Raw genomic sequence first — 27,194 nt, 5'->3', positions numbered from 1 at the left:
CTCTTGTGGTGAAAGTCCAGAAGAAACAACAAGCACTAATCTTTCTTTACACTGTTTCCAAGTAAACAAAAATATCATTCTTTCCTTATTTTGTTAGCGATGTAGATCATCAGAAAGCCGACTGGGTTAGTATCCATGAGAAAATATGCCAACTGCTGATTCCAGTCCGCACATCCCTCCCTTCTCTCGCTTCAGAAGAAGAAAGAAAACATGGAGTGGAACAGCTGGTGAAAAGGCAGGTATGTACAAGAAGAAGGAATACCACTTCAAAGCGCTGCCAGTGAAATTTGATTAGATCTCTTTCTATATTTTGGTGTGTGCTGTGTTGGGAGGGCATGTCGTTTGTTAATCAGTTATTTGTTTACCATAAAAAGCGTATTAAAGACTCTGCAACTAAAACTTCCCAATAAAAGGAGCGGGAATGTTCTCTCTGCAATTCTGAAAGTCTCTTGCCTTTTGGCAGCCCTTCCTCCAGATCTTGAGCTTATCTTTGCTGGCTCGGCAGCAGCACTCCTGCATCTCCTGCCTTGCAATGGCAATCAGGAGTAAGTCCATTGGAACCCAGCTGAGTCCTGGTTCTTACTAGAGTGTCCTCATCCTTCACTGATGAGAGGGATTCCCCTTTCTCAAAGCAGTGAGCAAAGAAATAAAACCCTTCCCCTTGTTTACCTCAACAACTTGAAATGCTCTTTCCCACTAAGTGTGGTTTTTTTATCTCTGCTTTTTGGCCTCCTTGGAGGTGCAGATGTGCAGCTCCTTTCCAGTCAGAGAAGTTTTGAACTGTTGTGGGGTTTTTTTATGTGTTTGTTTATGGGATGCAGGATCTGCCTTTCCACAGTGTTGATAAAATAAAATAACCCACCCAAATACCTCTGTTACTTAGAACGATCTTTCCCATAAAAATAAATCATCCTTCTACCGTTGCAAAACTCCTAATCACAAAATAGCAGGACAACAGAACAAGTGAAAGTGAAGTGGTAACAAACAAACGATGCCACTGAGAGGATCATTAATCTTCTGTGCTTCACATCATGTATTGTTTTTAAAAGTGTTTCTGGGTCAGGTGTCAGCACTTTGGCTCCTTGCTGAATTCATTACCTTTCTTGTGAGCACACAGAAGGAAAAAGCCTAAAAGAGATGGAACCTGCGAGAACAAAAGTTGTGTGTAGTAAAAGCTTGTGAGAGGCTTTAGGCAACAGATTCCATTAAGATTTGCAGCAATTAGGCACTGACACCCTAATTTGTTTTGAAAATGTCACCTGATGGAAAATCACAACCAGGACTGTTGACAAAAGTGCAGGAAAAATATGATATATGTGTATATATATATATATATATATATATATATGTATGTATATCGTAGAGGCCAAGAGGGTGGTCCTGATGGGATGAAGGCTGTGACTCAATATCTAAGCATGTAGAAAGAATCTGGAAGTGGGAAATACATCCTAAATATAGGAAATAAGGCTTCACTTATGTTACATACAAGCTCTTAAGTTATACAATTGTATGTCAGGAGAATTTCCATCACACAGTGTCAATAATGCAGAGTGGTGGCAGTTCTTGGGCTTATTTACAGCTTAAAGCTTTTCCAAAAGACTTTACCTACAAATCAAACGTCAAAAGCATCTGTTATTATGTTATTGATTTGTTAGCAACTAAAACTGTGCTATATACATTACAACACAGCACGTGACTGCAGAATCAGAGCAGTACTTCATCTAGAAGCTAATCAGCTGTTTTACAAGGTTCTACAGAACACACCGGGATGGTAAAACTGGTGGAGAAGTAGGCAAAGGGACACTCACTCCTCATGATTGGAGTGCACACCTAGGTTAGTACACAGTGACTACAGAACTGCAGCTTGAGCCAAGGCTTGGATTGACCTTGTAGGAGAAGATACAGAGAGCAGGTTCCATTGTTTTTTCTAAGTGAAGATTTTTACGGGATTTTTTAACAACTCTCATTGCATTTGTTCTTTGACCTTAGTAAATTCTTCACACTGTTTAAACAAAGCAGATTCTCAGAGTGTTATATGAAGGGGCATGTTGTCTTCTTTCTCCCATAAGAAAAGTGTGAAAAAGCAGAAATATTGTGTTTGTTACTTGTTTTCTTGCACAGCAAGGCTGTAGCTCCTAGTCCACAGGTGAAGTCTGTCTTTTATGTACAACTGGCCTAGACTGACTGACAAGCATCAGAAGAGCAGTATGGAGAGGGTGAGGTTATTCAATGCCCCATCTTTCTTTTCCAATTCAGGGAACAAACAACAATGCTTGAAAGCTCATTGATGCTCAGGGAAAAGCTACAAAGTCTCTTCACAGTCAGAGAAAAGCCCTTGCATATAGATTTATTATTTTCTGAACTTTTCTGTTGCTTCAGCTTCACAAACTCCTGTGCTGTGCTTATTTGGAAAGCATGGAACTGAAGCCTCTATCAAAACACAGGAAAGCTTGTGCACATTGGAATGCCCTTTGGCCTAAGGGAAGGTGCATTAAGCTGGAAGGTGCATTAAGCTGGGAGCCGGGAGGTTATGAGTTTCATACCTCAGATGTGCTCCAAAACTTTGTTGATAGAAATCTGCTATTGTCAACATAGCCGTGGGGGTGCCTACAGACAATACCTCCAAACTGAAAAAAATCCAAGTTTCTGTTTGTAGAATAGCCTCACCTGCCTGCACCAAGCATGATGTCAGCTTACCACAGCCTCTGGGGATGGGAAAAAATCTGCACCTTGGCCAGCTACAGCCATCCGCCAGCACCAATGCCAGCCCTGCTACTGCAGGCTTTAACTCCAAGGGCCCACATTCAAACTGACTGGAAGCCCTTCTTCCTCTTTAAATTGTGTTTTTCTTCAAGCATGCCATCGTAACAGGTGCCTGCAAGTGTGGAAAAAGATGTGATGCAGAACCCCCAGTGTGTAACCCAACCCCCTGCTCCCACCTGCCGCAGAGCTGAGCTCCTCTGCCTCCTCAAACCCCAACCAGGGGAAAAATACATGGGAGCATCTTCAGAGAAATCTCTGTAATTGCTGCACATGTGAAAAGAGCGCTACAAGCAAAACAGTGCAGGGCCAAAGCTAATGATGCCTCCAAGGCTTGCAACTGAGCTGTCTTTAATATTCTATGCTGCAGGGCTTCTGTTGTCTCCAGCCCTTTCTGCCCCTGTATATGCTGATAGCACAGGTGCAGGAGAGGGGGAAGATGGTTGTGCTTCCGTGCTCCAAAATGTCCTGGCTGCTGCATTGGGATGCATTCTCTGAGGCTCTCATTTATCTGGAAAGCATGTCCCTTTATCTCAGCCAGGATCTCCAGTACGCACTCACACACTGTCCTTGTGGTTCCTTGTCCCTGAACTGTTCCTTCACTTTTATCTGCCTCTCTGAGCACTTTGAGTTCAGTAAAATGCTAAAACCATAACCTGGCCTCTAAAAGCACTGAAATTTGCTTTTCCCACCTTCTGCTCTGCTGCAACTGGGAAACATCGGGCAACAAAGCACAGCATGCGAAGAGGTACAACATTAATTTCTGCAGGCACTCACTGCACAGGCCTGCCTGTGCCTTCTAGCCAAAGAAGAGCACTTTGCTACTTGCCATGCAGCCCTACTAGGCATACCAGCAATGAGATTTGTTTGCAGGCAGCCTTCCATCTGTACTGCTCGTGTGAAATGCCAACAGAGAAGTGCTGGGAGCTGGCAATAATCATTATGAAAGCTAAGAGAAATAGATAGGTAAGCATCATGGCTCTTTTTCATTGGCATCCCATAGCATGTTGTAAGGGCACACCATCTGCAGTTGCTGTAGAGCTCTTGGCAACGAGCAGGCATTCAAACACAGAAGCATTTGGAGCTGATGATCAGGTACTGCAAAGGGTGACAAGACCAAATGTGGTGTGGACTGCTAGGAGCAGCAAAGGACAGGAAGCAGCTGTACCTATGGGAAACATTATGGTTTCTGACAACAAGCAGAAATCCTACAGAGCTGCTTGACCAAGCTTGGGTTATGGAAATGATAGAATCATGGAATGGTTTGGGTTGGAAGGGACCTTAAAGCCCGTCCCCTTCTGACCTCCTGTCATGGACAGTTTGTCAGCTAGATCAGTTTGCCCAGGGCCCCATCCAAGATATGGGAATATAATGCAGTACATTGGAGTTTTCTGATTTTTACCAACTTTCCAGACTCTGCATCCAAACCTTCAGCCCTTCAGAGCTCAGAAGCGGCCAGCAGAGGGTGAGAGGAAGCTGCTAAGCCCCAGGAATCACTCGAGTACGCTGCTGTCCCACCCCAAACCTGTCCTTACTCAGTGCTATGGGGCAGTGTGCTGCAACGCGATGTAACAAGCTCTCTCCTTGCTTCCAGACAGTGTCTCCTGCAGCTGGAGATGTGCCATGCTGGCACCAGCCTGGCAAACCCTACGCTCTGCTGCCTGCTATGAGTCACCGTTATCGTCAGCAAAATCCTGCTGTAACCCTTTTGTCTGATCTTTTCTATGGTCTTGTGATGATCGTTTTCTGTGCTTCACAGCTTTTATTGCTACAACCTTGTTAGTCCTTTTTCATAGGCCTGAAGGATTCTTTGTCTCATAAGACACCACATGACCTAAGAGGATGCCCAGAGCTGTTCTTACCAGAAGTAGGAATGAAATCCAGACACTAATATGACAGCTTTAATTTCCATCTATTAATTACAGACACAAATAAAATTACAACAGTGATTGTTAACAGCGCAAACTGGAATGTAAAAAGAGACCATGCATATTAGTTCTCCTTATCCTTTGCTCACCCTGCCCCACTATTCTTTTTCCTGGCAGAAATACATCATCGATCTTACATCCAGCACGGCCCAGAAGTTTATTTTCGATGGAAAGCATAAAACAGCATTACCTGCAGCTTTGCATGCATTGCATTTCAGCACCCAAGTATATGGCTCAAGTTCTGTGCAACTGGTACCTGCCTATCTCCTCTTGGCTGAAGCCTGCATTGGTAAGTCTACACAGTAACTTTGGCAAGGGCAAGAGCTCCCTTGGGTCAGGTTTCTGGTTTCCTATCAGCATTCCCGTGAAGAGCCAGCCCTGCAGTCACTGTACCATGTCTGTTCTATGCCCAGCCTGAAGGGCATCCAGGGAGATTCAAGGTGTCACCTCTTGTTTTCTGTGTTGGCCAGCGGAAAAGATTTCTCATCGATGGTGAGAAATCAGTGAAAAATTGAATGTTTTCTTTATCTCGAACCGATTCTCACAAGAGAAGGGGTATGAAGTTCAGCTCTTTACCTCTGTGGTTTCATATGGCTCACAAAAGCATTGAATTCCCAACCAGCCCACTTTTGAGGTCATCCCATCAGAGGAGCACCTCTGTTCATTCACAGGAGCGAGTTATGCCTGGAGCAGAGCTTTTTCTCATTGACCGTATGGTTCAGCTGCACACATAAATGACTGAGAAATGATTGTAAACCATTGCTGTTACAGGAGTAGACAAAATACTCTGCTGGCAAAACTGAGCATTGTCAAATATTGTTGTAAAATGGGGAGGCAAGAGAAGGGAAAATATCCCGTCAGTATTTTGAGTGTGATACTACAGCAGTTGTTAGCTTCTGCCTGGACCATAACTGGTTTGGACACATGTTCCAGAGGCATTGAATGTAATACAGTTTCTGGTTTCTCTTGTAGTTGTCTGTAAGTTACTTTCTGAACCCTTGTTTAACTTAAGGAGACTCAGAAGTGGGGAATCCGCAAACTGTGTCTTCATGTCAGAGGGATAGCAGGCAATATCCTCTACATTTCTAAGCAGAAAGTGCTCTGTATCCTGCTGATTTCTGTATGACATTTCAGGTGTTGGCAACCTTCAACAGGCGTCCAACTATCTCTCCCAAGCTCAATGGATTGTCCTCAGAACTCCAGATTGCAGCAGTGCCTTTCAGCATAGATTGCATCGCGGTTTTGGGCTTCTCTATGTTGCTGATGGAAACTTCGATCAGGCTTTATATCACCTGGCAAACGATGTAAGCCAATAACAATACAGCAGCCTTTCAGTTTTCCTTCCTTCTGTAGCTGTTCTAAGGAATATGAACATCCCAACTGATAGGTCTGCAGAACTGATTTGAGGAACCAGGACAGTACACATTAAGAACAGCTGAACTGCATGAGTCTTAGGTACCGTGTATCCAAGTGTTAGCCAAAGTTGTGTTTTTCCAGCTATGGTTATTCTTAAGTGATATCTAACTCGTCTTTCCTGCATCTGCTTAGAATTTTTTTCTGTCAGCTTTTTTAATCTCCTGATATCAACAGACATTCCTACCACAAACTGCTACAGCTGCCTTTTGTTTAGCAGATAAGACATTGTATATTTTGGTCATTTTCCTATTCTATTCAATGGCAATTCTCCATCATCCATTCTTTAATGAATGCCTCACTTCACTATGTAAATGCCTGATTCAGTACCTTTGTCCCCAGTTCAATCTTTTTAGCCACGAGAGTGGTTTGAGACATGTGAAGTGGTTATTGCCAGCAGTGTTCCTGGGGATGCTTTGCCTGTTATTTAACAGCCCAAAGGCAGATGAACTCCGTGACTTCCTATTTATGTCCCACGTTGACTAAATTTACCCAGTGCAGAGTGATGTATACCCACTACTGTTGAATTTGATAGTCTCTTTTTACAACAGCTTTCTGTGGGCGTACAGATGACATACAGTGAAGGAGAATTAGAGGCTTTCTATCATAACATATACAACTCTGTCTTTATTTAGTTTGTAAACCTGCTGTAAACCTACCGGGAGAGATTCCCTGCTATGCCTCTTTTGTTGGTTTTTTAGGTTGCCTTGGTCTGGTGCCTGAAAAGGAGTAGCACAGCAGGTTTTTTACTACTATTGAGTCTCTGGGCTGCATCAGAACAGTGCAGGACCTGCTTGGATTTTGGCTGTGTGTCTGAGATCTGCTGAGAGTCACATGCTGGCTCAGAATAGCTGGAATGTGCCACTGCCTTCCCACTACCTTCCCCTCTCTTTGGCTGGGGCTCTGGGGAGGAAATGGGCATGTCTGGAGCTCTGAAAAGCAGCAGCAAGTTGTTCATTTGAAGACAAGAGACCTGCAGGATGCACACTAAGAGGGAGAGGTGTGAGGAACCTGCCCCATGCTTCAACAGGGCAGCACACCATGAGAAGGAATCCTCTGCCCCAGCTAGTGAGGCATCTGGGCGTGCTGCATTCCTGTGCATAAAACACAAAATACTGCTTTGCCTCAGTACCTCATTTTACAGTTACAATCAAGTGTAACTAATGCTATAGTTACCCAGAAAGAGACAGAATTTTGCAGTATTATTAATCCATAATAATTAAAGATGTATCAGGGTTGACATGATTGTTAAACTCCTGCTTTTTCTTTTCTGTTAATATTGTTTCCAGATTTACCTTGCTAGTTCTACATTTGGACTAAAATCTGTTGAGGCCTCTGGAGGGTATTTCCACATGGCTAATGTATTTTTTCGCCTGAACAAAATGGACATAGCAGACTCATTGTATGCTGAGGTTGGTAAATCCAAAGCTCGTCCTGTCTCTGTTTCTCAGTTAACTTTCTTTTCTTTTTGCTTTTTTTCTGTGTGCTTTCCAATGTTTCCCTGTTTCTGACTGCCTTTAATGTGATGGCAACCAACCATATCAGTGTTTTAGCATCAACATTTTCATATCCAAACATTTCCCCGACTTAAAACCAGAATAAATAAATTCTGGAAAAGGCATTGAAGCTGTAATTTTCATAGGTAAATCTCGTTAAAAAATAGCTCTACTACCCAAAGCCCCACACCAAAGGCTAAAGATATTCCCACAGGCAGAGAAGGTGGCCAGGGAGTTTCCATAACTACAGAAGAGTGGCTGAGCAGCAGTGGGATGCAAACAAGCCATGTAAAATTGAAGCAGAATATCAGTGAAAAGTCACACTGCTAAAAGCTTGTCAAGCAAAGGAAGTGACAGTTGTCTAATGACCATAACAACTGGGGAAAAATTGAACTTCCAGTTGTCTAGCTTGACTTTTTAATGAGGCTTTGCCTCCACTCTGCTCACATCTAATTTACTTTGAGTTATCAGTTGACTTTGTTTTGTTCAAGTTTGATGAAAACTAATATTCGGATAGAGCAATGAGCTTCCAACTCAGACTCCCGCTGGGAGAAGAGCCATCAGATCTCCATTTGAAACATCCAGCTTGGCAGCTGCCTGCCCACTAAGCAGTAGGCGCTGAGGTTGTTGCAGTAGGGACAGACACTGCAGAATGCATTGTTTATAGAACAGCCAGTTGCTAAATACCACGTGTTCAATTGGGTGAAATAACTCATTCACTTCCTGGTAGGTCACTGACATCTGGCACACCTTTCTTGCAAAGTCAGTTCAAACGCAAGAGCAAATTCACAAGTTGAGAGCAGAAAAGTCTCCGTTCACCGAGGACAAGGAAGTGGAAGTCAGTGAAGACACCATGAGTAAGCGCCTCTATTGTGCAGGAGTGTTTGAGAGACAGGAATTTTAAACATCCATCCATCTTAGCATTCATATTTACTGCATTGGATTTTGCACTGTGTTTCTCTAGACCAAATTTAATCAGAATTGTGAGTATTTGTGATTGTTGTACCCAGTAGATAGTGCTGGATGAAACAAATGAGGCCACTTTAGAAATGAGTGTTCAAGAGGAAACACAGCCTTGCCCTTTTGGTTTACCCTCCCCTTTTCACAGTCTCCTTGACACCAACTTCAACAATACATGGTGGTGCTTTTCAGGTTTCAGTTCCACTTCATCATTCTTGTTTCTCAGCAGCTCCTTTCATTTAATTGGGTGAAATTTCATCTCACTTAGGTAATTCCAGCACTATCATGTGAAGCAGTGGGACACAATGGAATAGCATGTGTTGATAACTGGATGTATTAATCTGGAGAGTAAGCTAGAGGAAGGTGCATGAAGCATTGGGAAATATGCCAGTGTGCATGGTATGACTTCAGCACTCCATGAAGTCAGTCTAGATTCCATTCTTTGTCTTCCTTCTACCATCTGCACCCATAAGAATGCTGCAAAGAAAAAATGCTTCTGCAAATCCCTTTACCTGGCGTTCTCTCAAATCATAGTTGCTGCAATAGGAATCACACAAGGCAGGTCTACATGAATCCATCTTTGGATGTGACAGGAGTATGAACGTTGCTCTTTTCATGCAGCTGTTATGACTTCACATCCTTACTGAAGGCTCATCAACACGATTACAGACTGGATGAAAAGATATCTGTTAATGGGTATGGAATTTGCATGGAGCTGGTATGCCACACTGATGCTTGTTGTAGAAGTGCTTTGATGTCTAGAAGAGATAATTGGGCAATTTTGAATATATTATCTTGTATACATACATCCAACAAGATTATTTCATTCTCATTGCAGCTGAAGCCCAGCAAGCAGAAGCAATTCAGGTCCTGAATGCAGTACTAGATATCAGAGAAAAGGCACCAAAGCAACAACCTGGGGAAACTGCCAAAGTCTTGCATGCTCTTGCAATGCTTTATTACCTAATCATGGATTTATCAAAGGTAAGTTTCACCTGTTGAAAGGGTGCAGGAAGGTGTTGGCCCCATTCCACAAAGGCATGAATGCAAGCCAGCTGTGTTCCTCTCCTGAAAGCACAGCTGCCTTGGAGCACTGGATAATACAGGGCAAAGCTGCTTCAGTAGCTCTGCACAAAGCCAGCTCATGCTCTGCATTCTGTCAGGGCTAAAATAAACCAACTGGGTCTGTTTCAAGCTCTGCCTCAGCATCCACAGCAGATCTTGTACTTACTCACGTTTTCTAGGTTTGTCCTTCATCCTGGCAGTGTAGGTGCCTGTCACAAGCCACATTTAGATACCAGGCTGGATGTTACGCAGTAAGAAAGACATAGGCCTTGCATGTATCCCTCCATGAGCAAGACTCCCTGTCATTGCCGTGATGGGACCTTGTAATTCAGTTTTGAATTTGTGCTGCTGTATTTGAGCGCTTGTGGCTAAAAATTCAGATGCAACTGCAAACTTCAGTGTGCAATTTTCTGCATTTAAGATAATTAATCGTGAGAAAATGCTGAGCTTTAACTGCCTGGAAATCAGGTATCTTTGGGCTGAGCAGTCAGAATCTCAGGTTTCTTCTGCCTGTGAATTGGAGGATGGAGATACAGATTATTAACAGTCTCTGTTGCGTTAGAGAAAGCTACAGTACAAATAAGTGTTTGGAAGACACAAAGAAAGAAATTCAAAATAGAAGAAGGAAAAGAAAAAGCCGAGTTTTGTAGTTGTGAGACTGTCTGTGCAGGAAGGGCTACCGAGGGAAATGAGGGATTTAGCTCAAACTGAGTCAGTGCAGCTGTTTTCTCCTGAAATAGCTTTCAGAATGTTCAGATGAACTGGTGTGTCAGATGGCAGGTAATGCTCTCCAGCAGGAGGAGCTGGGGTTGGTAATCTCTTCTGTCTGCACCATTGGATCCTAAATATGATATCTGTGGGCAGCTTTACTCTCTCCTCTAAAGCAGCTTGTACAGGTCACCCTTTGAAACAGGTGGCTGAGCAATTGGAGCCTGGATCAGATCCAGCGCAGCCATTTCAATGAGTCTCTACAGGTATTTTAAGTACCCTTTGAGAAAAGCCAAATTCTCCACAATTGCATTGTCTTTTCTGTTTCACTCCAGGCACGTGAAATGGGGATGAAAGCCTTTAACCTGTTGAAACAACTACCTGAACAAGAGTCTCTAGAAGCCATCAGCTATTTGTTGAAGCTGATCGACTCCCAGCCTTCCTGCACAAAATAAGGAGCTCCTTCTACCAGAGCCAGGTGCTTGGCTAGGTTATCTAAACAGGTGTCTGAAAACATGGAAAATGCATTGCGAGCTGTAGGTCCTTTCTGTTGTCAGCTCTCCATGAGTGTCCTTTTCATCTGGAAGTGTTTGAAAACTAAGCTCGTTGTCTTAGTTAATTGTTACATGCTTGTCAACCTCAGCAGACTGTTACAGAGTAACAGCATGAGGGTGGGAAATAAAAGCACTACGGTGCAAGGTGCATAAATCGCTGCCGACTTGCTAATGTAAATAAGGGTAACAGCCTCTTATCTCCTCTCGTTGTCTGACAAGATTTTAAGACCAGCTGAAATGTGTTTGCTACTGTTTTCCTCATTTTTCTTTTCACTTTGATGAGTAAGATGGGGTGGAAGGCTGTGGGAGAGGCCTGGGGAATGTGCCCACTACATTCCTAACTTGGATGGTTGACATCTGCTCCCCAGAACCTGGTTGGGCTTGTTCAGGTGCTGCACCTCTCTGTAGTGCCCCTTCATTTCCAAATCCACGCTCTCAGTTTTTGCAGGCCTCCATCAAACTGACTGCCAACGGGGAACCCCCACAGGTTTCAAATACCCCTGGGAGCAGAGAAGGAAGGAAGGCAGGGCACGGGGTGCACGTAGCCATGAGAGTGAAGGCCAAGGGGCACTAGAGAAGGGCTAGGGGAGTCCCTGAGAGCAAGATGGTTGCAGGGCTGGAAGCAGCTGTGGAGTGAACTTGGTTCAGACACTGGAGCATGTGACAGCCTTGCACCGCTGGGAAAGAGGTTAAGGGAAACTTGCCCTGTTGCTAAGGTCTGGATTCAGCTGAGCTTTAAGCCTACGATTAAGTCTCATTTACTTCAGGAGGATTTATGAATGCATTTAATTGCCTTGCTGAATTGGGTTGGAGTCAAGTACGCTTTTAAATGCTTCGTCGAGCTGGGACCTGAGCAATTAGAAGGGATTGATGCTGCTGCTAAAGGAAAAGTTGCTCACTCCAATCCAGCTGATTTTTAATTGCACGGGGTGGAATAGCTGTGATCAGTGCACGCAAGGGGCCCCGTGGCAGAACAGGGCAGCTTCCTGAGACTGTAGTAACACATGTGGGAACAGGGGATGCTGGCAGCCAGGATGCTTAGTGCCTGCTGGCACAGTGCCTCAGGACGTGGAGGATTTGGGTCACTGTGGCTGGGGATTTGGAGCTGTGGCAGTAATCCCCCAAGACATGCTGTGGCCAGGCTAGCTCTATGTGACACATCAGGGCCGGCATCCCTTCCACGGTGCTGCCACATGGCACACTATCGCTGTGGGCTGCTTCAAGCAGTACAGAAATGAATTTTTCATAGGTCTGCAGGCTGGGCAGCTGTGGCAGCAGGGCCTGCACAGCAGTGAGAAGGGAAGTGCTGGTAAAGCAACCCAGTGTCCCAGCACACAGAATATTTTGGGGAAGCGCTGGAAGATTTTTACAGGAGCTTTTCTCTATGACCCTTTGGAACAGCTGTCTCCACTGTACACACTTCAGGGCAAAGAGCTATTTTGACAAATAGCTGAAAACCAAAGTGAACAAGCTCAGCACTTCTTTGCCCGGCAGTGTTCAGACTTGCAGCCCTTGGCACTGGGTTAGGTAAAGGAGAAATTTCCCCAGGAAGCAGCCAGGAGATGGCAACAACAACAGCCAGGAGCACAGTGTGGACGTTTCATAACAAGGAGCCTTACATCCCTGGGAGGGAAAGCTTTGGCAAGGAGGAGCACTCACTGCGGAGCTACTCTTAGAACAGGGATAAGACACAAACACCCCATGAACAGCAACTGAGCTGCACCCAGGGCTGGCCTTGCTGAAGCTCTGACCTGCTGCACTCTACCAGCACTCCTCCTAAAAAGAAAGGCACACAGCACAACAGGTTGGGTCGCTGCATACATTCCTGTTTATTGTTAGCACACCACACGCCTTTCTCCATTCTCTTGGCACTTATGTTTATGCACATTAGGGAAGAAAAAAAAAAATAAGTGTGTGCAGTTTCTGGGATGCTGCACAGATACGTGTTGAGTTTTGTCATGGTTTTTCCTACCTTTATTTTTTCAATGTACTCACTTTCAAAACAGACAAATAAATTAAAAAAAGAAAAAAAAAAACACCAACACTATTAAATAACTGCACACGGCTCTGGGAATGTGCCAGTAGTTCCTACAACAGCTGCACTCAGGGGAAAAGGGGCTGCTTTTTGTGTTGGTTTTCTACGTTTTGCTTTAAAAGGACAGTATTTCTCACTTTTAATATACTAAAGGACTAAAATTCAGTGCAATAGATACAACTACAGTGCAGGTAATTAACTATACAAAAGTCATCCTAACCATGTACAAGCTTTCCTTAGAGTTGCTAAAGAGACTAAACCTTTGCATCTGTACCTTTTTGTATACATTATACACTGTGAATATACTCCGAGAATATTTACAGTACAGTTCCTTGTCAATCAGAAGCACTATAACTTAACGTCTACTATTAACACCATTGAACAAAAATATATATAATATAAATATCTTCCAGTCTATACACAGAGCAGGAAATGTATGTATCCATGTGGTGAATTTCGGTGACTCTGGGATCCATGTGGTGGCGATGGGAAGGTGTGCTGCAGCGCGGGACCACCGCCCGCTCCTGGCACTGCAGGGGCCAGCATTGTGCTGGGGAAGGCTGAGGCCACAGCTCCGTGCTGCTGCTGAACCCACGCTCCTCTCCGCCAGCACTTTGCTCCACAGCTGACCAATAAGGCAAATATTGCCAAGAATACATCAAGAGATCCCCTCCCCTCCCATCTCAGCCTGCCCAAGCGCACAGCCAGCACGAGACCGGATGAAATCCAGGCGAGGAAGCACATGCAGCCCTCTGCTCAGAAAGGTGAGAAGCTGTTCCAGGAGCCTGCAACAGGGGGAGAGTGCACTCTGCCTCCTGCTCCAGGACTGCTGACCTCCCCAACCTGCTCCAGGGGAAGCACTGCACTCCAGCCGCCCCAGAGGAGGACTGTGCCCACACCTCACATCCTCAGCACTGCCCCAAGGCGCTCCCAGAAGGCAAGGAATCCCCATCCACAAACCCAATGGGGGGGTTGAAATCTTAGACTGCTTTAAAAAATAACTTTTAAAAAAAAAAAAAAAAAACCTTGGTTTAGACTTAATCAAATTACAAGATTTCTCTATGATTAGAATGTTAAAAAAAAGAGTATCCAGCTTTAAAAACTTCCGCTATGTGATTCTTCACATGGAATAACCTATCTCTTCATTAAAAAGGGAGCCACCCTCCTGCTCGCAGAGGCTGGAGGATGCTGCTGGGTTGGTTTTAAAACATTAGTCACTGTTGCTGAATCTATCGGCTTTGAAATCCTGGACGTGAAACCAGCTAAAATCGTTCCTAGCAAAAATACATCAGTCAGTCACTGATGAACCAGGCGGCCACTGGGGGAGTCTGGAGAAGGAGCATATGCAGAAGAGCCAGACCCCCCCGCTCCCTCCTTCCTCGTTTCTGTACAAGTATTAAAAACACTCAGGAGAGAAGTTAGGAGGCTCGGAGGAGACGAGATGTGCCGCAGCTGGTTAGACCTGGGAGTCAGCACCCAAGCTGTGGAACTCGTCTGGGGTCTTGTCACTCTGGCTCGCACCCCCCTGGCGGAAGCCGGAGGCGATCTCATCGAAGGTCCGGCCCTTCGTCTCCGGCACCTTGAAGTAGGTGAAGATGAAGAAGAGGACTAGCAGCACCGTGAAGATGATGAAGACATAGGAGCCACAGAGTTGCTGAAAAGGAGAGCACCAAGAAGCAGTGAGCATGTGGACGGAGACAGCAAAACCTGGGGCCCTGCTGGGGCTGCCAGAGTGCAGCCACCCACCAGTGTCAGGCACGAAGCAACGCACCACTGCCTGTGCCCTCCCCACCCAAGGGAACTGTCATCTGGTGACTGTGCTGCCCATACCCACTGCTACAAGAACAGTGCCAACTTGCTCCAGGACATGGCTTCCCTGTGCCTCATCCCTAGGGGCATTCTGCATACCAAGCTGAAAGCAAACCCAAGTCACAATCCTAATACAGGTTTGAGGGCTCAGGAATATTGTCTATACTCATAATCCAACTGGTGTAACGTAGGGCTACCTGCACACACACACCCAGACCCACTGCCCCAGAGAACATGAGATGATTACCGCAATGTACTGGAAGCCCATGCCCACAATGAAGTTGGAGGTCCAGTTAGACAGCCCAGCAACAGCGAAGGCAGCAGGACGAGGACCTTGGCTGAACAGTTCTGCCACGATAAACCAAGGGATGGGGCCTGGACCAATCTCAAAGAAGGCCACAAACCCGAAGATGGCAACGATGCTGAGGTAGGACATCCAGGACATTTGGTCCTAGTCCAAGGGAGAGAGAAAACAGGTCAGTGAGTGCTGCTCATGAAGATGGACAAAGTGTGCAGCCAGCACAGGTGAGACTGCAGACAAGCATGGTGCTAGCAGAAGCCATGGGGTTTCTCTGGATTGGAACCACGGTTTCTGGGATCCCAAGAGAGATCTGCACAGAGGGGACCATGCGGATCCCAGGGAGGAGGATGTCCTTCACCTCCAACCCCATCTCCCCACATGCCTCCACAGTGAGGAGTGGTGTGCAAGCCCTCCTCCCACCCACCCACCCCCAGCAGTCCCCATCACTCACCAGCAGCGTCAGAGCAACGGTCATGAGCACTGCACACCCTGCCATCCCTGCCAGGCCAATGAGGTGAAGGGTCCTGCGTCCAGCTCGCTCCACCACAAAGAGCTGCCAGGTAGGCAGAAATCTGTCAGCACCTCCAGCTGGGGAAAATCTCCCACCTCCCTTCTCCCTCCCTCCCTGCATGCACTTTCTCAGGCAGCAAGCACAGCACACACTCACCGCTCCCCACCTCCATAAAGCCCACCAGCCCAACACGAAGCTCTCAGGCAAGGTAGAGGCTACAACTCACCGAAACAACAGTGAAAGCTGTATTCACCACCCCAGAGCCAATGGTGGCGTAGACGGGCTGCTCCACACCTGACTTCTCAAAGATGCTCGTGGAGTAGTAGAAAACCTACAAACAGAAAAGATGTGCCATGAGCAAAGGAGTCACCCTCAGCTTGGGGCTGGCACCAACCCACAAGCCATGCACACTGCACCCAGCACAGCCCACGCTCTTGTGCCTGGGTGAAACAAGCTGACCCACAGTGGGTCCCCGGCCCTATACTCACCGCATTGATCCCTGAGAGCTGCTGGGACAGCTGCAACACGATTGCAATGAGGATGGGCTGGCGGTACATGGGAGAGCGGAAGAGCTCCATTATAGTGACCTTCTTCTCTCTCATCATTTGCCGGCTCTCCTCCTTCATCTCCTGCAGGTCGCTGCTGACATCTGTCGTACCCCGGAGCTTCTTGAGGACTGAAGGAAGACAGAGAGTCCAGGTCAGGAGTGGCTAAGGGCCCCATGCACAGCAGGGTGAACTCAGGGATGCAAGTCACTCACCACTCTTGGCTTTGTTCTCCTCATTGCGGTTGATCAGGAGGAAGCGGGGGCTCTCAGGGGCAAAGGGGAGGATGATGCACTGCAGCAGGGCAGGGACGAAGATGAACCCCAGGAGCAGCGGCCAGAGCGACTCATTTCCCATGATCAAGTCCAAGCCAAACACCTGAGAACAAGAGGTTTTGAGCCACATGAGTGCTGTGGAGTCTCCCCTTCTCCTTTAATCCAGCTTACTACAAGCACCATCCAGCCCCGCTTCATGGGGCACCCACAAACACTCGAGCCTCACAGTGTGCCTATCAGAGGGGCAGAGCAGCAAGATGCATCCAAGCAGCCTATAGACATTACAACACAATGCTGGGCATCCAAACCCTACTTTTTATCCTGATGCCTGTTGATCCCTGCTCCATACCTCCAGCCCTCACCCTTCCTGGGGGGCTGTGCAGAGCCACAGAGCTGGGCCAGCTGAGACCCACAGCAGCAACAACAGTATGAAGCAAATCCTTGTTGACTGTCCAGAGACAGTGCTGCAGACAGACAGATCCCCCTGGAGAGCACTTACTTGTGCAATGAGAATGCCCAAGACAATGCCAAGCTGATGGAAGGTCCCCAGTGCACCCCGTAGTGCGGTCGGTGACACCTCGCCCACATACATGGGCACAAAGCCCGTGGTGAGGCCAGAATACAGGCCGATGATGAAGCGGCCAAGAATGAGCATTTCAAAGGACAAAGCCATCTTGGAAAAGCCCATGAGGACAGCAGCCAGGAAGGCGAGGATGTTTGACATCAGCATGGAGTTACGCCTGTGGAAGCAAGGAGGGAACACGATGAGATCAGACTGAAGTGCGTATTGGAAGGGGCTGTTTTAGCCATGTGAAACCAAACGCCAACATTACACACGAGGGAGGTGTCCACAGTCATTCCCCATGCAGGAAAGCATCCAAGGCTGAAGCGCAAGCACCACACAGCGCTCACCATCTGTCTCTACAGCCTCCAGGGCAGTGCAGGCACATGGCCACACACCGCTGGGAAGCAGAGGCACTCACAAGGTTCAGGAGAATAAGGCTGATGCTCCCCCATGACAGCCAGACAGTTAAACAGATGCTGCCCTAAGGAGCACAACAGTGTGGTTTTGATGCATGCTTAGTTTAAACAACAGACTCTGAAAAGGCCAACAGGGAAGCTATTAAGGGACAGACTACACACTTTTGGCTCGCGCAAAGGGCTCAGCTCTGCAGCAGGCCAAGCCTTGGGGAGGCTGGAAAAGAAGGCTTGCCAGCTCCCAGCACAGGCAGTAACAAGCTACAGAGGGAGGAAGAATGGTCTCACGAGCAAGGTGTGAGCCCCAGAGCCAGGCCCTGCCACCAGGGAGGTGGCACATGGTTGGTGCTCACCGGCCAAAGCGGTTGACAAAGAGTCCTACAGAAAAGGATCCAATCATGCCTCCAACTGAGAAGATGGCGACGGAGAGGGACCACAGTGTGGTGAGGGTGGCAGGGCTGATGGGCTCCTCATATCGGTACAGCCAGGTGCGGTTGTAGAAGTCTTCAATGACCTGCAAGGGGGAAAATATAAAACCGCAGGGTAAGGCTGTCTCACACCATGAGGTTCGTACACATCTGCCCATAGGGCCACGCTGTGCAGGGCTGGGCACGTCCGTGCTCACAGCCTGCCCCAACACACAGCTTTTCCTTGAGGAAGAGCAGCCTACGGCCAGACCCACGGCACCGACAACACTCCATTGCCATGGCAGATGCAGCACAGCCCCCAGCACACCTTGCCCCAAGCACTGTCAGCTCAAGAAGGATGTGACAGCCCAACATAGGCCCGCTGTGTCCAGGACTGTGGCCTGGCCCATCCCATCCCCCTGGCACCATAAGGCAGGGTTCACCAGCTGCAGGATGCAAAGCTTTGCCTGGGCTCGCTTGGAAGTGGAGCAGACACCACAGGCTCCAGCCCTGCAGAGCCCGGTGTCAGCCCAGCACAGCTCCTCCACCACAGCCACATGCGGCCGCTCAGATGGACCGCGTTGAGCCTCGCATCGCCTGCCAGCAGCCAGAATTCCCATTCCCAGTTTCAGTGAGGAATGAGACTCCTGGCCTCATCACAGCTGCTACCATTCCAACTCCTCCCTGCAGGCAGCTGTACGTCCACACCTGGGGCAGCAACCCTGCCTTGATTCCAGTGCTGCAGCCCAAACAAGGAGGCTGGGATCACCTGGCAGCAGGGCACCTTTGCTGCTGACACCCAGGCTGATGTGGGCACAGAACTGAGCACCCTTCAAAGCTTTCCCTAGCTATTACCCACACACCCTTCTGCTAAGGCTGGGCAAGCCCTCCTCCACTCTTGCTGCTCAAGATTTCATCTTCATCACCAGTGCCACGAATTCCTCGGCCTCAGCCCAGACACCTACAGACTGCGGGCAGCTCCCCATCACCGTGCAAGCCTCAGTCACAAGGCTTGGCCCAACTCTTCCCCATCACAAGACAATGTGTCACTGAGCAAGCCCTGGTTTGCCGGCACATTCCCATTAAACCCAGCACTCTGCTTTCCATTAGATGGGAGCCACCCAGCTGCAGGCTGGCAGCAAGCTGATAGCACGGCTCGGATCTGGGAGGAAACCTGACGGGATGAGCAGTGAAAATGCAGCCAGACAGGTTCTGGGCTCGCCCTGCCGAGGCTCGGCGCTGCCAAAACGCCTCTGAAGCCACCGCAGGAAGGTTGGGCTCCTCCTCGGGTCACTGCGGACAGTCAGGGATACAGCAACCAACAGCGAGGGGCTGAGCAGGGCTGCAGGAGCAGCACAGGGCTCCCTGTATTTCTAAGGAAACACAGAGCCTTCCCAGAGCAACACACCTGTGCCCCGGAGAAATAGAGCTCAGGTACACCGACACTGACCCTACTAATAAAGGAGCTCCACTGGCTGCACAGAGGAAGGGCCTCATGCTGCTTTTTGACAAAGCGATGGGTCCTGAGGCTTCTTCCCACCTAAGGCCACCAAAATATTTGCAACTACGGTCGAAGCACACATCAGAAAAAACAAGAAGCCCGCTGCCTTACCCACACACAGCAGCACAACTTGGAGCTGCCATGGCCCTGCCGTGCACACAGCAAAGAGCAGGTTTCATCCTTCAAGCTCTTGATTTCCCTTCCCAGATGATAAAGGAGGGCCTGAAACTCCCAGTCCTGCTTATTAGACACCTGAAAATCGCGTTAGGGAGGCGGATGGTTAAAGGGAAGCTGTGTGTAAAGCTCGAGCTGGGCAGAGAAGCAGCAAGCCTGTCTTCTCTACCAGGAACTTAGTGGCTGCAGTTATTTAACAATTTATGTAATGAACGCACCAGCGTGATGCGAGCTAAAAATAGGGCCTGCAATGGGACCTGGGATGCAGCTCCACACAAAGCTCGGTCAGGTTGCAGTGGATCTTCTCCAGGACACCACAAGTGGAATCTTTATCCCCAGCAGCCCCGATTCATTGCTTTACAGCCTCGCAGGGAAGATAAACGTGACTGGGAAAGGCTGCACCAAATTCCTCCCTGCCTTCCCCAGCAGCCTGCAGCTCACTTCCTAAGAAGCAGAGAGGAATCCAAGTGACGGCCGATGCCCCAGAGCTGGCCAAGCCCTGCTTCCTCTGGGCTGTGGTTTTGCTGCTGCTCCTCCCTGCACTGTAAAGGCCCAAGGGGTCAAACAAACACTGCTCCAAATCCCTCCTCCCAGCCCCTTTCCCTCTGCAAAAGGGACCCGTGGGGAACCCTGCTGCGAGCCAATTGCTGCGAGGGGATGAAAAACCCTTTTGAGCTTAACAGAAGAGGAACAACCAAGGGGGTGTTAGAATTCACATAGGCTGCTTGTGCCTCCCTGCCTTCCTCCTGCTTCATTGCAGCTGAGTGTTTTCTACCAGCCCTCCTCACCCTCTTTCACACCATCCCCTCCACGCATCACCTCTGCCACAGCCCCGCAAGGAACAAGTGGCTGTTTCAGCAGCACAGACTATATTGGGAGGACCACAAAACCAGCGCTCAGCCCTCGCAGCAAGAAAGGCCCCTTTCTTGGCTGTTTTTGGTGAGGCAGCCGGACACGGGGAACGGGTGCAAGCAAACCATGCTGTGCATGCACTGCTGAAGCCAAGAGATTAGTGCACCTTTTCTGCAGTAAGAAGGCATCCCAAAGTGCTTCCCCAGCTCTTTTGCATCCCCAGGCAATACAGCTTGTTGGAAGGCTCGCCCCCCAGAGCACAGCACAGCCCCCAGGAAACCGAAACAGCACATGCATCTCTGTGTGCTGCAGGTCTGCATGATGCTGAGCCCCCAGCACCGAGGGCACAGCTGGACATCATCCCCCAGGCTCTGCAAGATGGGGGAACACACCTTGTGGGAAGGCCTTACCCACCCCTTGCCAACATCCATTGGCTTCCCCCCTAACCTAGTGCTGCCTCAAGGGAAGATCCCATAGGACAATTGGGATGCACTTGCAGCCCCTCAGCTGGAGGTCAGCAGGACAGGCTGCAGAACAGTCCCAGCAGCCATCAGGAAGATAGAGATGGAAGGAAGTGACTCGCATCCCCATCCCAGGCACCGAGACAGGCAGGTAGGGCGCTGATGCAATGCAGTAATTACAGCACGTCTGCTCCCCGAGGTCCCTGAGCACTCAGCACTGCATCAAGATCCACTCTGCACAGGGCTTTGGGGATGGGGAAATTAGAACAATGTCATCCAGGGCTCCTCAGCTCACCACACCACTCCTACCACTGCGCTTTGGCTCAGGTGTGAGGCACACAGCACTCCCCAGCCCTTGCCCTGCAGAGCCCATCACCCAACACAAAGGCCATCAACCAGCACAGGTGGGCTGCAGGTGCCTGGGCACAATGGCAAGGCCGCTCACCTCCACAAAAGGACTCCTCTTTGCACACACACAGAATCTGGCAAGATTTTTTGCATGGGGTCTTTTCTCCTTCACACATTTTTCAGTGCTCAAGGTGACACGACGCTGTTTGTGCTCTAATGCAACGTCAGAAGACCTTGCAGCCCATCCACCAATCCCACCAGTAATAGGATTAATACTCTCATGGCACAAATTCTGCCTCGGAGTTTTAATTATTCGGGATTGTGCATTGGAGGTTTGGATGTTTCGCTCTCCCCGCAGCCCAGGAACAGCCAGTTCCTTCAAGCAGAGCAGCAGCTGAAGCCCAGTTTGTCTTTCAACACCTTGCCCTGGCAACCGAGCTTTGCCCAGGGCATGTTACAAGCACAATAGAGAATTTCTGAGCTAACACTTCCAGGGCCATAAAACTTCAAAAGGCAGTTCAGGGGAGCCCAAGTTTCTCAGGGCCCCCAGGTCCCCACCAGATGCCTGGACACAGGAGGGTCCTGGCTCGTGTTAGCTGTGGTAGAGGAAGGAGCAAATCGCCCTTTGCACACAGATTGTGTTTCCTCTTCTGTCCCAAAACACACATTCACCTCCTGGTGACATTTGGCCTCTGGCGGCTACACAGGGTCCCCCCCCATATCTGCTCCTCCAAGCATCACAGTGCTCTCACCCTTTGAGACCCCGATTAGTTGGTAATGTAAGCTTCCCTTTGGGGAATCTGTGTAGGATCTCACTTTGCCCCATTGGGGACCGCCACCCCCAGTGTGTCCACAGCCGCCCCACAGAGCCCAGCAGCTGGGCGACAGGTTGAGGTCCCAGCAGCAGGACAGAGCACGGCACAGCCCAGCAGTCACCCAGGCCAGGTGAGTTATTGCTCCCACACCCAGAGCGCAGGCAGCCCGGCCTTCCCCCTCTCCAGCCACCACCACCCGGCGCCTGCTGAGTCAAGGATGAGGCAGCTGTCGGGCATCCCCCCACCGCGGTGAAAGGGCAGAGGAAGCGCCGGGTACCTGCCCTCCTGCAGCCCTACCCTGCAGCCAGTGGGGCAGGAGGGCCAAAGCAGGAGGGGGGGACACTGCGTGAAGGCTGAGCAGACACAGGAGCCCCACGGCACCTCACTTTCTTTCGGAAGGGGTTGGGCAGCTTCTGGCAACCCCAACCCAGCACTATCCCACAGCCTCTGCCGGAGCAGCAATTATCAGCCCCTCCTTATGTGGGCAGCCCACCAGGGCTGTTATCTCCACCTGTCGGGCCGTGTGGGTGAGCACTCCCAGGCTGCTTTGTCCCAGAGTTCTCCATTGCTCGCCTGGCAAAGCCACACCAGAGAAAGTGCTGCAGTTCTCATGGCGTGCCTGGACTCTGACTCTCAGCCATCGGGGCTGCCCAGCAGGGAGTCACTGCTCGACATGACCGAGCTCCTAATTAGCTTCCAAAATCTTCGCTAAGGCCGAGGTTCAAAGTTACACCGACCCACCCCAAGAGCCTCTCAAACACAGGCATGCAATTCCCAGAAACAGCCGGCAAAACGCTAAGCAAAAAAGGAAACTAATTCTCCAGGGAACACAAGAGCTAAATAGCTCCTTAACAAATCCCATTAGGGCGGTAAGCTGCCTAGCAGGATGTACTATTTCAGCCAGGCTCAGGGCGGATGCGCGAGGCGGGACGGAGGTGTGTTTGTTTTCACCGCTGGGCTCTCACCTTCTGCGGGGCGTTGATGACGCCGGTGTTGTAGCCGAACTGCAGCGATCCCAGCACTGCTCCTCCCACGGCCAGCATCAGCCGGGCTGTCATCTATGGGGAGAAGAAGCAGAGGGTTATGTGTGCCCCACAGCCCCGAGGAGATGAAAGGGAACCCCCCACACACACACACACTCCCACCCCCCCACTTCCCCAGCACGTGGGCTGAACAACAAACAGAAGCACAGGACGCCGTTTGGGGATCCCATGGATTTACTTATTGATTTTACTGTTGCATCCAGATTCGGGCCCATCAGGGTGACCGCATGCACCACATCCATGTGCCAAGAGGCAGAGATAACCGTGGGCTGAGCGTGCCACTGCTTGGCTTGGCCCATCCCTGCCTCCACTCGCGGGGACACGGCAGCAGCCTGTGGCTTTCACCTCTCTCCCAAGTGCCTGTCCACGCTGCGAGGCTCTGCACCCCCTGCTCTCAGATCTGGGGCAAAAAGTGCTCCCCGTGAACTGACCGAGGGCAGCAGAGCCACCCAAACTCAGGGTCAGCCCCATCACCAACATGGGGATGCCCTGCCGCTAACAGAGTTGTGTCAGAGCCCAGCTTATCATTTCCCAGCGACTATCCAGTACCTCAGTGCCTCTGACCATTTGGCAAGCCTTCGTCCAACTTCCCTTTCTCCTGCTTAAGCTATGGCAACAATTGAAGGCTTGTTTTGGAGCAAGGTCAGGGCAGGCCAGCACTTGGACACCTCCATCAATGGCCCAATTATCCCAGGCAGGAGATTTCCCTGCTGCTCAGCCCAGCCTTGGTGCCCCGAGAAATGGGATTGAAGTTCCCAGGGTGGGTTAAGCAGCTTAGGGATGTTCACGTGAACCTAAAGCCCCTTCTCCAGGGCTTGGGGGGGCCTCATTGGATCACCCAGTCCCCGGGACCCACAGCAGCCTTCCTTTTCCTTCCCAATGGCCACTACCCATCTCTGGGTTATCAGTGAGCACCATGTGGGAGCCATCTGCTTCCTGCATGGGCACTCCCCTGCTGTCCTGCCACAACCCTGGCAACTCAGTTCAACTCATGCCATGCTCCGACCCGCCACCTAACTGCTTCCATACCCACAGATCTCAGCCTGCTCCCTGCCTGCTGGCTTCCCCACTGCTATCACATAGAGGGTCAGGCTGGGGGTTAGGGAAGCACTCTGCTCCAGACGGCAGTGGGCATGGCCTCATGCTGGGAGCACTCAGACACCACTCTCAGCCATAGGGTTTGGGCATTGGCATATGCAGACAGGGTTTGGGCTCTGGGATTCCTATGGGTCCCATCCAACTCCCAGCGTTCTGTGATTACTGAGTGCACTTGAGGCAAGTCCCCAGACCACAGGTGACCCAGCACAGCAGCCATCCAGCGCTGGGCATTCCCACAGATCCTCCATTGCCCTCTGCTGCTCATCACTCCCTGGACCCCCATCCCAGGTCCTGCCACATGCCCGGTGAGCAAGAGAGGTGCAGCCCCACACACCTCCAACACAGAGCAACACCTGCTATTGCTGGGCCCACCTAAGCATGGGAGCACAGACACACCAAGGGATGCACACTGTGATACGAAGCAATCAGCAGCAGCTCACCAGCACCCCTACCAACCCGCCCTTCTCTGCCATAACAAGGAACTAGGAAGTTCAGTGGGAAGAGCAGCAATGGGACCCCAGGCTGCCTCAGGAAATAAAGCCAGCACGCCGTTAATTAAGTTCATTAATTAGGATTGGCCTGAATGCAACAATTGCGCTTCCCAGGGAATCGGGGAGGTTTGGGCACTTGGCTTTGTTCAGCGTCTGAGCAGAGAGAGAGAGCCCGAGTGGAGCGGGCTCAGCTCCCAGCAGCCATGGCAGGAGGTGCTCAGCACCGAGCTGCACAGCTGCAACGTGGGGCTGAGAGCAGCGCTGCCAACAAGTTAAAGAGCAGAGCACGGTGCCACCGCCTCTCCCAGCACAGACTTCCGCACAACCAGAACACACGGGGATGCAAGAAGCGCCCCATGCTCGAATCAACACCTAAAAACAGCAAACGACGCTCTGTGCTTTGCTTCTCTCCCTCCCCAGGGCGGTGACTGCAGCCCCATCTGACACAGTGCAATGCTCTCCTGAAGCAGGAGCGGGCTGGTGAGCGCCAGTTTGCACATCTAGCAACGCGTGCCATCGGTCCCACGTATGTCACGACGAGCAGGAAGCGACGGTGAGTCACCCGCTGCATTTGGGAAGGGAGTGAGAGGAGCTGTGCTTGAACTTTGCTCCGGGAAGATGCTGGCGATGCTGGCCGTCCCCAAAGGGCTCCTCCGGCAGGGGGCTGGGATGCACTGCAGGAAGCGGCGCTGCTCAGAGAGCTGCATTTACATGGGGTGTAGGAGGAAGAAGTGGGGCACACAGCCTCAGTGCATTCAAGGAATGAAAGTCTCCGGCCTGCACTGAGCACACTGAGCAAGGGGGGGAGATGCTCACCCAAAAAACAAACACGTGGAGTGACCCCAACTCAGTGCCCTATGGGGAAGAGCGAGGCGCTTTAACACAAACCACGGCGTTTGTGCTCAGGAGGAGCCCAGCTGTTGGACGCAGTCCCGGGCGGCCGTGAGTCAGTGGCCATGCGGGGTGCAGCACAGAGCCTGGCCATGAAAGGAGAGGCTCAACATGGGGGAAGAAAAAAAAAGGAGCCGGTTTCTAGTGGCCGCCCGGCGTGAGAAAGTCTTGTCAAGCTGCGCAGAGTGCGGCTTTGTTAGCGCTCACTGGGGCCGAGCTCCTGTCCCCATGCCCTCTATGGGCACGGAGTCCGAGTGCCGCACAGAGAGAAGCTGGGGAGCAACGCCTCGGTGTGTGCCCTGCACGGAGCACCGGGGAGCGGCTGGGAGCAGCACGGGATGAAGAAGTGAATAATCCCGTCAAAAATATAAACCAAATCAAGAAGTTCCAAGGAGGGAACGGCACAAAGATCCCGACTGGCACTTCCCTTCGGGGCTCAGCACACCCTGGGCCATCCCGAGCCGCACTCCGTGCAGTCCCACGAGTAACCGGCGTCCCACAAATCCTTCCCGGAGCAGTAAATCCCCCCCTGCCCCCCGGCGGCCGCCAGCAAGGTCACAGAGTGAGGCTGCGGGGCAACGGGAGCACGGCAGCAGAAAACTGCTCTGCCCGGCGACTTCACGGCCTCCCCGGCACAGCACCGACCGCGCTCGGATCCCATTTGGGGTCGGGATGCGGCACGGGGCTCAGCCACGGACACACAGCGCTGCCCGCAGCCCCTCGTGACACCACGGACGCGCTCGTGGGTTCCAGCAGCTGCAAGGCCTCCGCGACGGGAAGGAAAATGGGTCACCGCCTTCACTCGCTGTAATATTTTCTTGCAGTGAGGTCAGCCGGGGACATGGACGGATATCTCGGCGTTTCCCAACCGCGGGATCGCCGCTCAAACAGCCCCAAAGAGTTGTGTTACGCAAAGCCCTGAGCACGAAGAACGGCGCTCCCAACCCCCCCACCCCCACAGCCCGGGACCACCGCGCAACAGCGCATCAGAGCACGGCACAAACCGAACCTAACGAACCCATCCCGGACCGGAATCGGGTCAGGAAAGCAGGGCCCCCCCCCCGGCCCGGCGGAGCCCCCCACGCCATCCCTCGTCACAGGGGCCGCTACCACGGACCCCAGCAGGGCAGCACTGGGAGATGGGCCGCTCGGTGACGCGGGGCAGCGTCAGCCGCCGCCATCAGCTCTCTTCCTCTCCTAAAAAAGTTGCGTCAGTTTCGCGTTCCTCCCCCCACATCGAGGATCCGCCGCACCGAAGCGCTCTGCGCCGCCCGGACCCGAATGCGCTCAGCCCGGAACGGGGCAGCGACCTTTCCTCGCTGCTTTCCCCCAACAACCCCCCGATATCGCCTTACCCCCCCCGCCCCCCGCCGCTCCGTCCCCATTCCTTTCCCCCTTTTCAGTCACTATTCCGGCTGCGCTGCCCTCCCCGCCGTCCCAGCCCGGCGGCACGTTGGGGTTTTTCCACGCTCGCTCCCCCCGCGCCGCGTTGCATAACTCCATCCCTTCCCCCGCAGCCCCGGGACGGGCCCCCCCCGCATCCCGCCGCCCTCATCCCCGCTCCGGCCGGTCCCGCACCTTGCTGCCGCTCTCCATGTCGCTGCGGTGCGGTCTGACGGGCGCGGGGCAGCACGGCGATGTCGCGCGGCCGCCGCGGGGGCATTGGAGCGGCTTAAGAGGCGGCGCGGGGGGCGCGCGCGGCACGGCGCGGGGCGGCGCCCATTGGTGGAGCGGGAGAGGGGGCGTGGCCGGGGGGGCGTGGCCCGGCGGGGGGG

General features: G+C 51.0%; 1 protein-coding gene across 1 annotated transcript; it reads right to left on the bottom strand.

Annotated features, from left to right (window-relative positions):
- Positions 1-12,690: 12,690 nt before the first annotated feature.
- SLC2A1 (solute carrier family 2 member 1) lies at positions 12,691-27,131 on the bottom strand. Its single transcript, XM_072354391.1, has 10 exons — positions 26,998-27,131; positions 22,862-22,954; positions 17,692-17,852; positions 16,860-17,100; positions 16,301-16,463; positions 16,029-16,216; positions 15,767-15,871; positions 15,481-15,582; positions 14,976-15,179; positions 12,691-14,573 (listed from the first exon to the last, which is right to left on the bottom strand). The coding sequence occupies exons 1-10, from the start codon at positions 27,013-27,015 to the stop codon at positions 14,376-14,378; spliced, it is 1,473 nt and encodes a 490-aa protein (XP_072210492.1). The 5' UTR covers positions 27,016-27,131; the 3' UTR covers positions 12,691-14,375.
- Between the last annotated feature and the right edge of the window lie 63 nt (positions 27,132-27,194).

Source organism: Excalfactoria chinensis, chromosome 20 (assembly GCF_039878825.1).
Source record: "Excalfactoria chinensis isolate bCotChi1 chromosome 20, bCotChi1.hap2, whole genome shotgun sequence".
Taxonomy (NCBI): domain Eukaryota; kingdom Metazoa; phylum Chordata; class Aves; order Galliformes; family Phasianidae; genus Excalfactoria; species Excalfactoria chinensis.
Note: the sequence above shows the minus strand (reverse complement) of the source record. Positions and strands in the feature narration are given on the sequence as shown.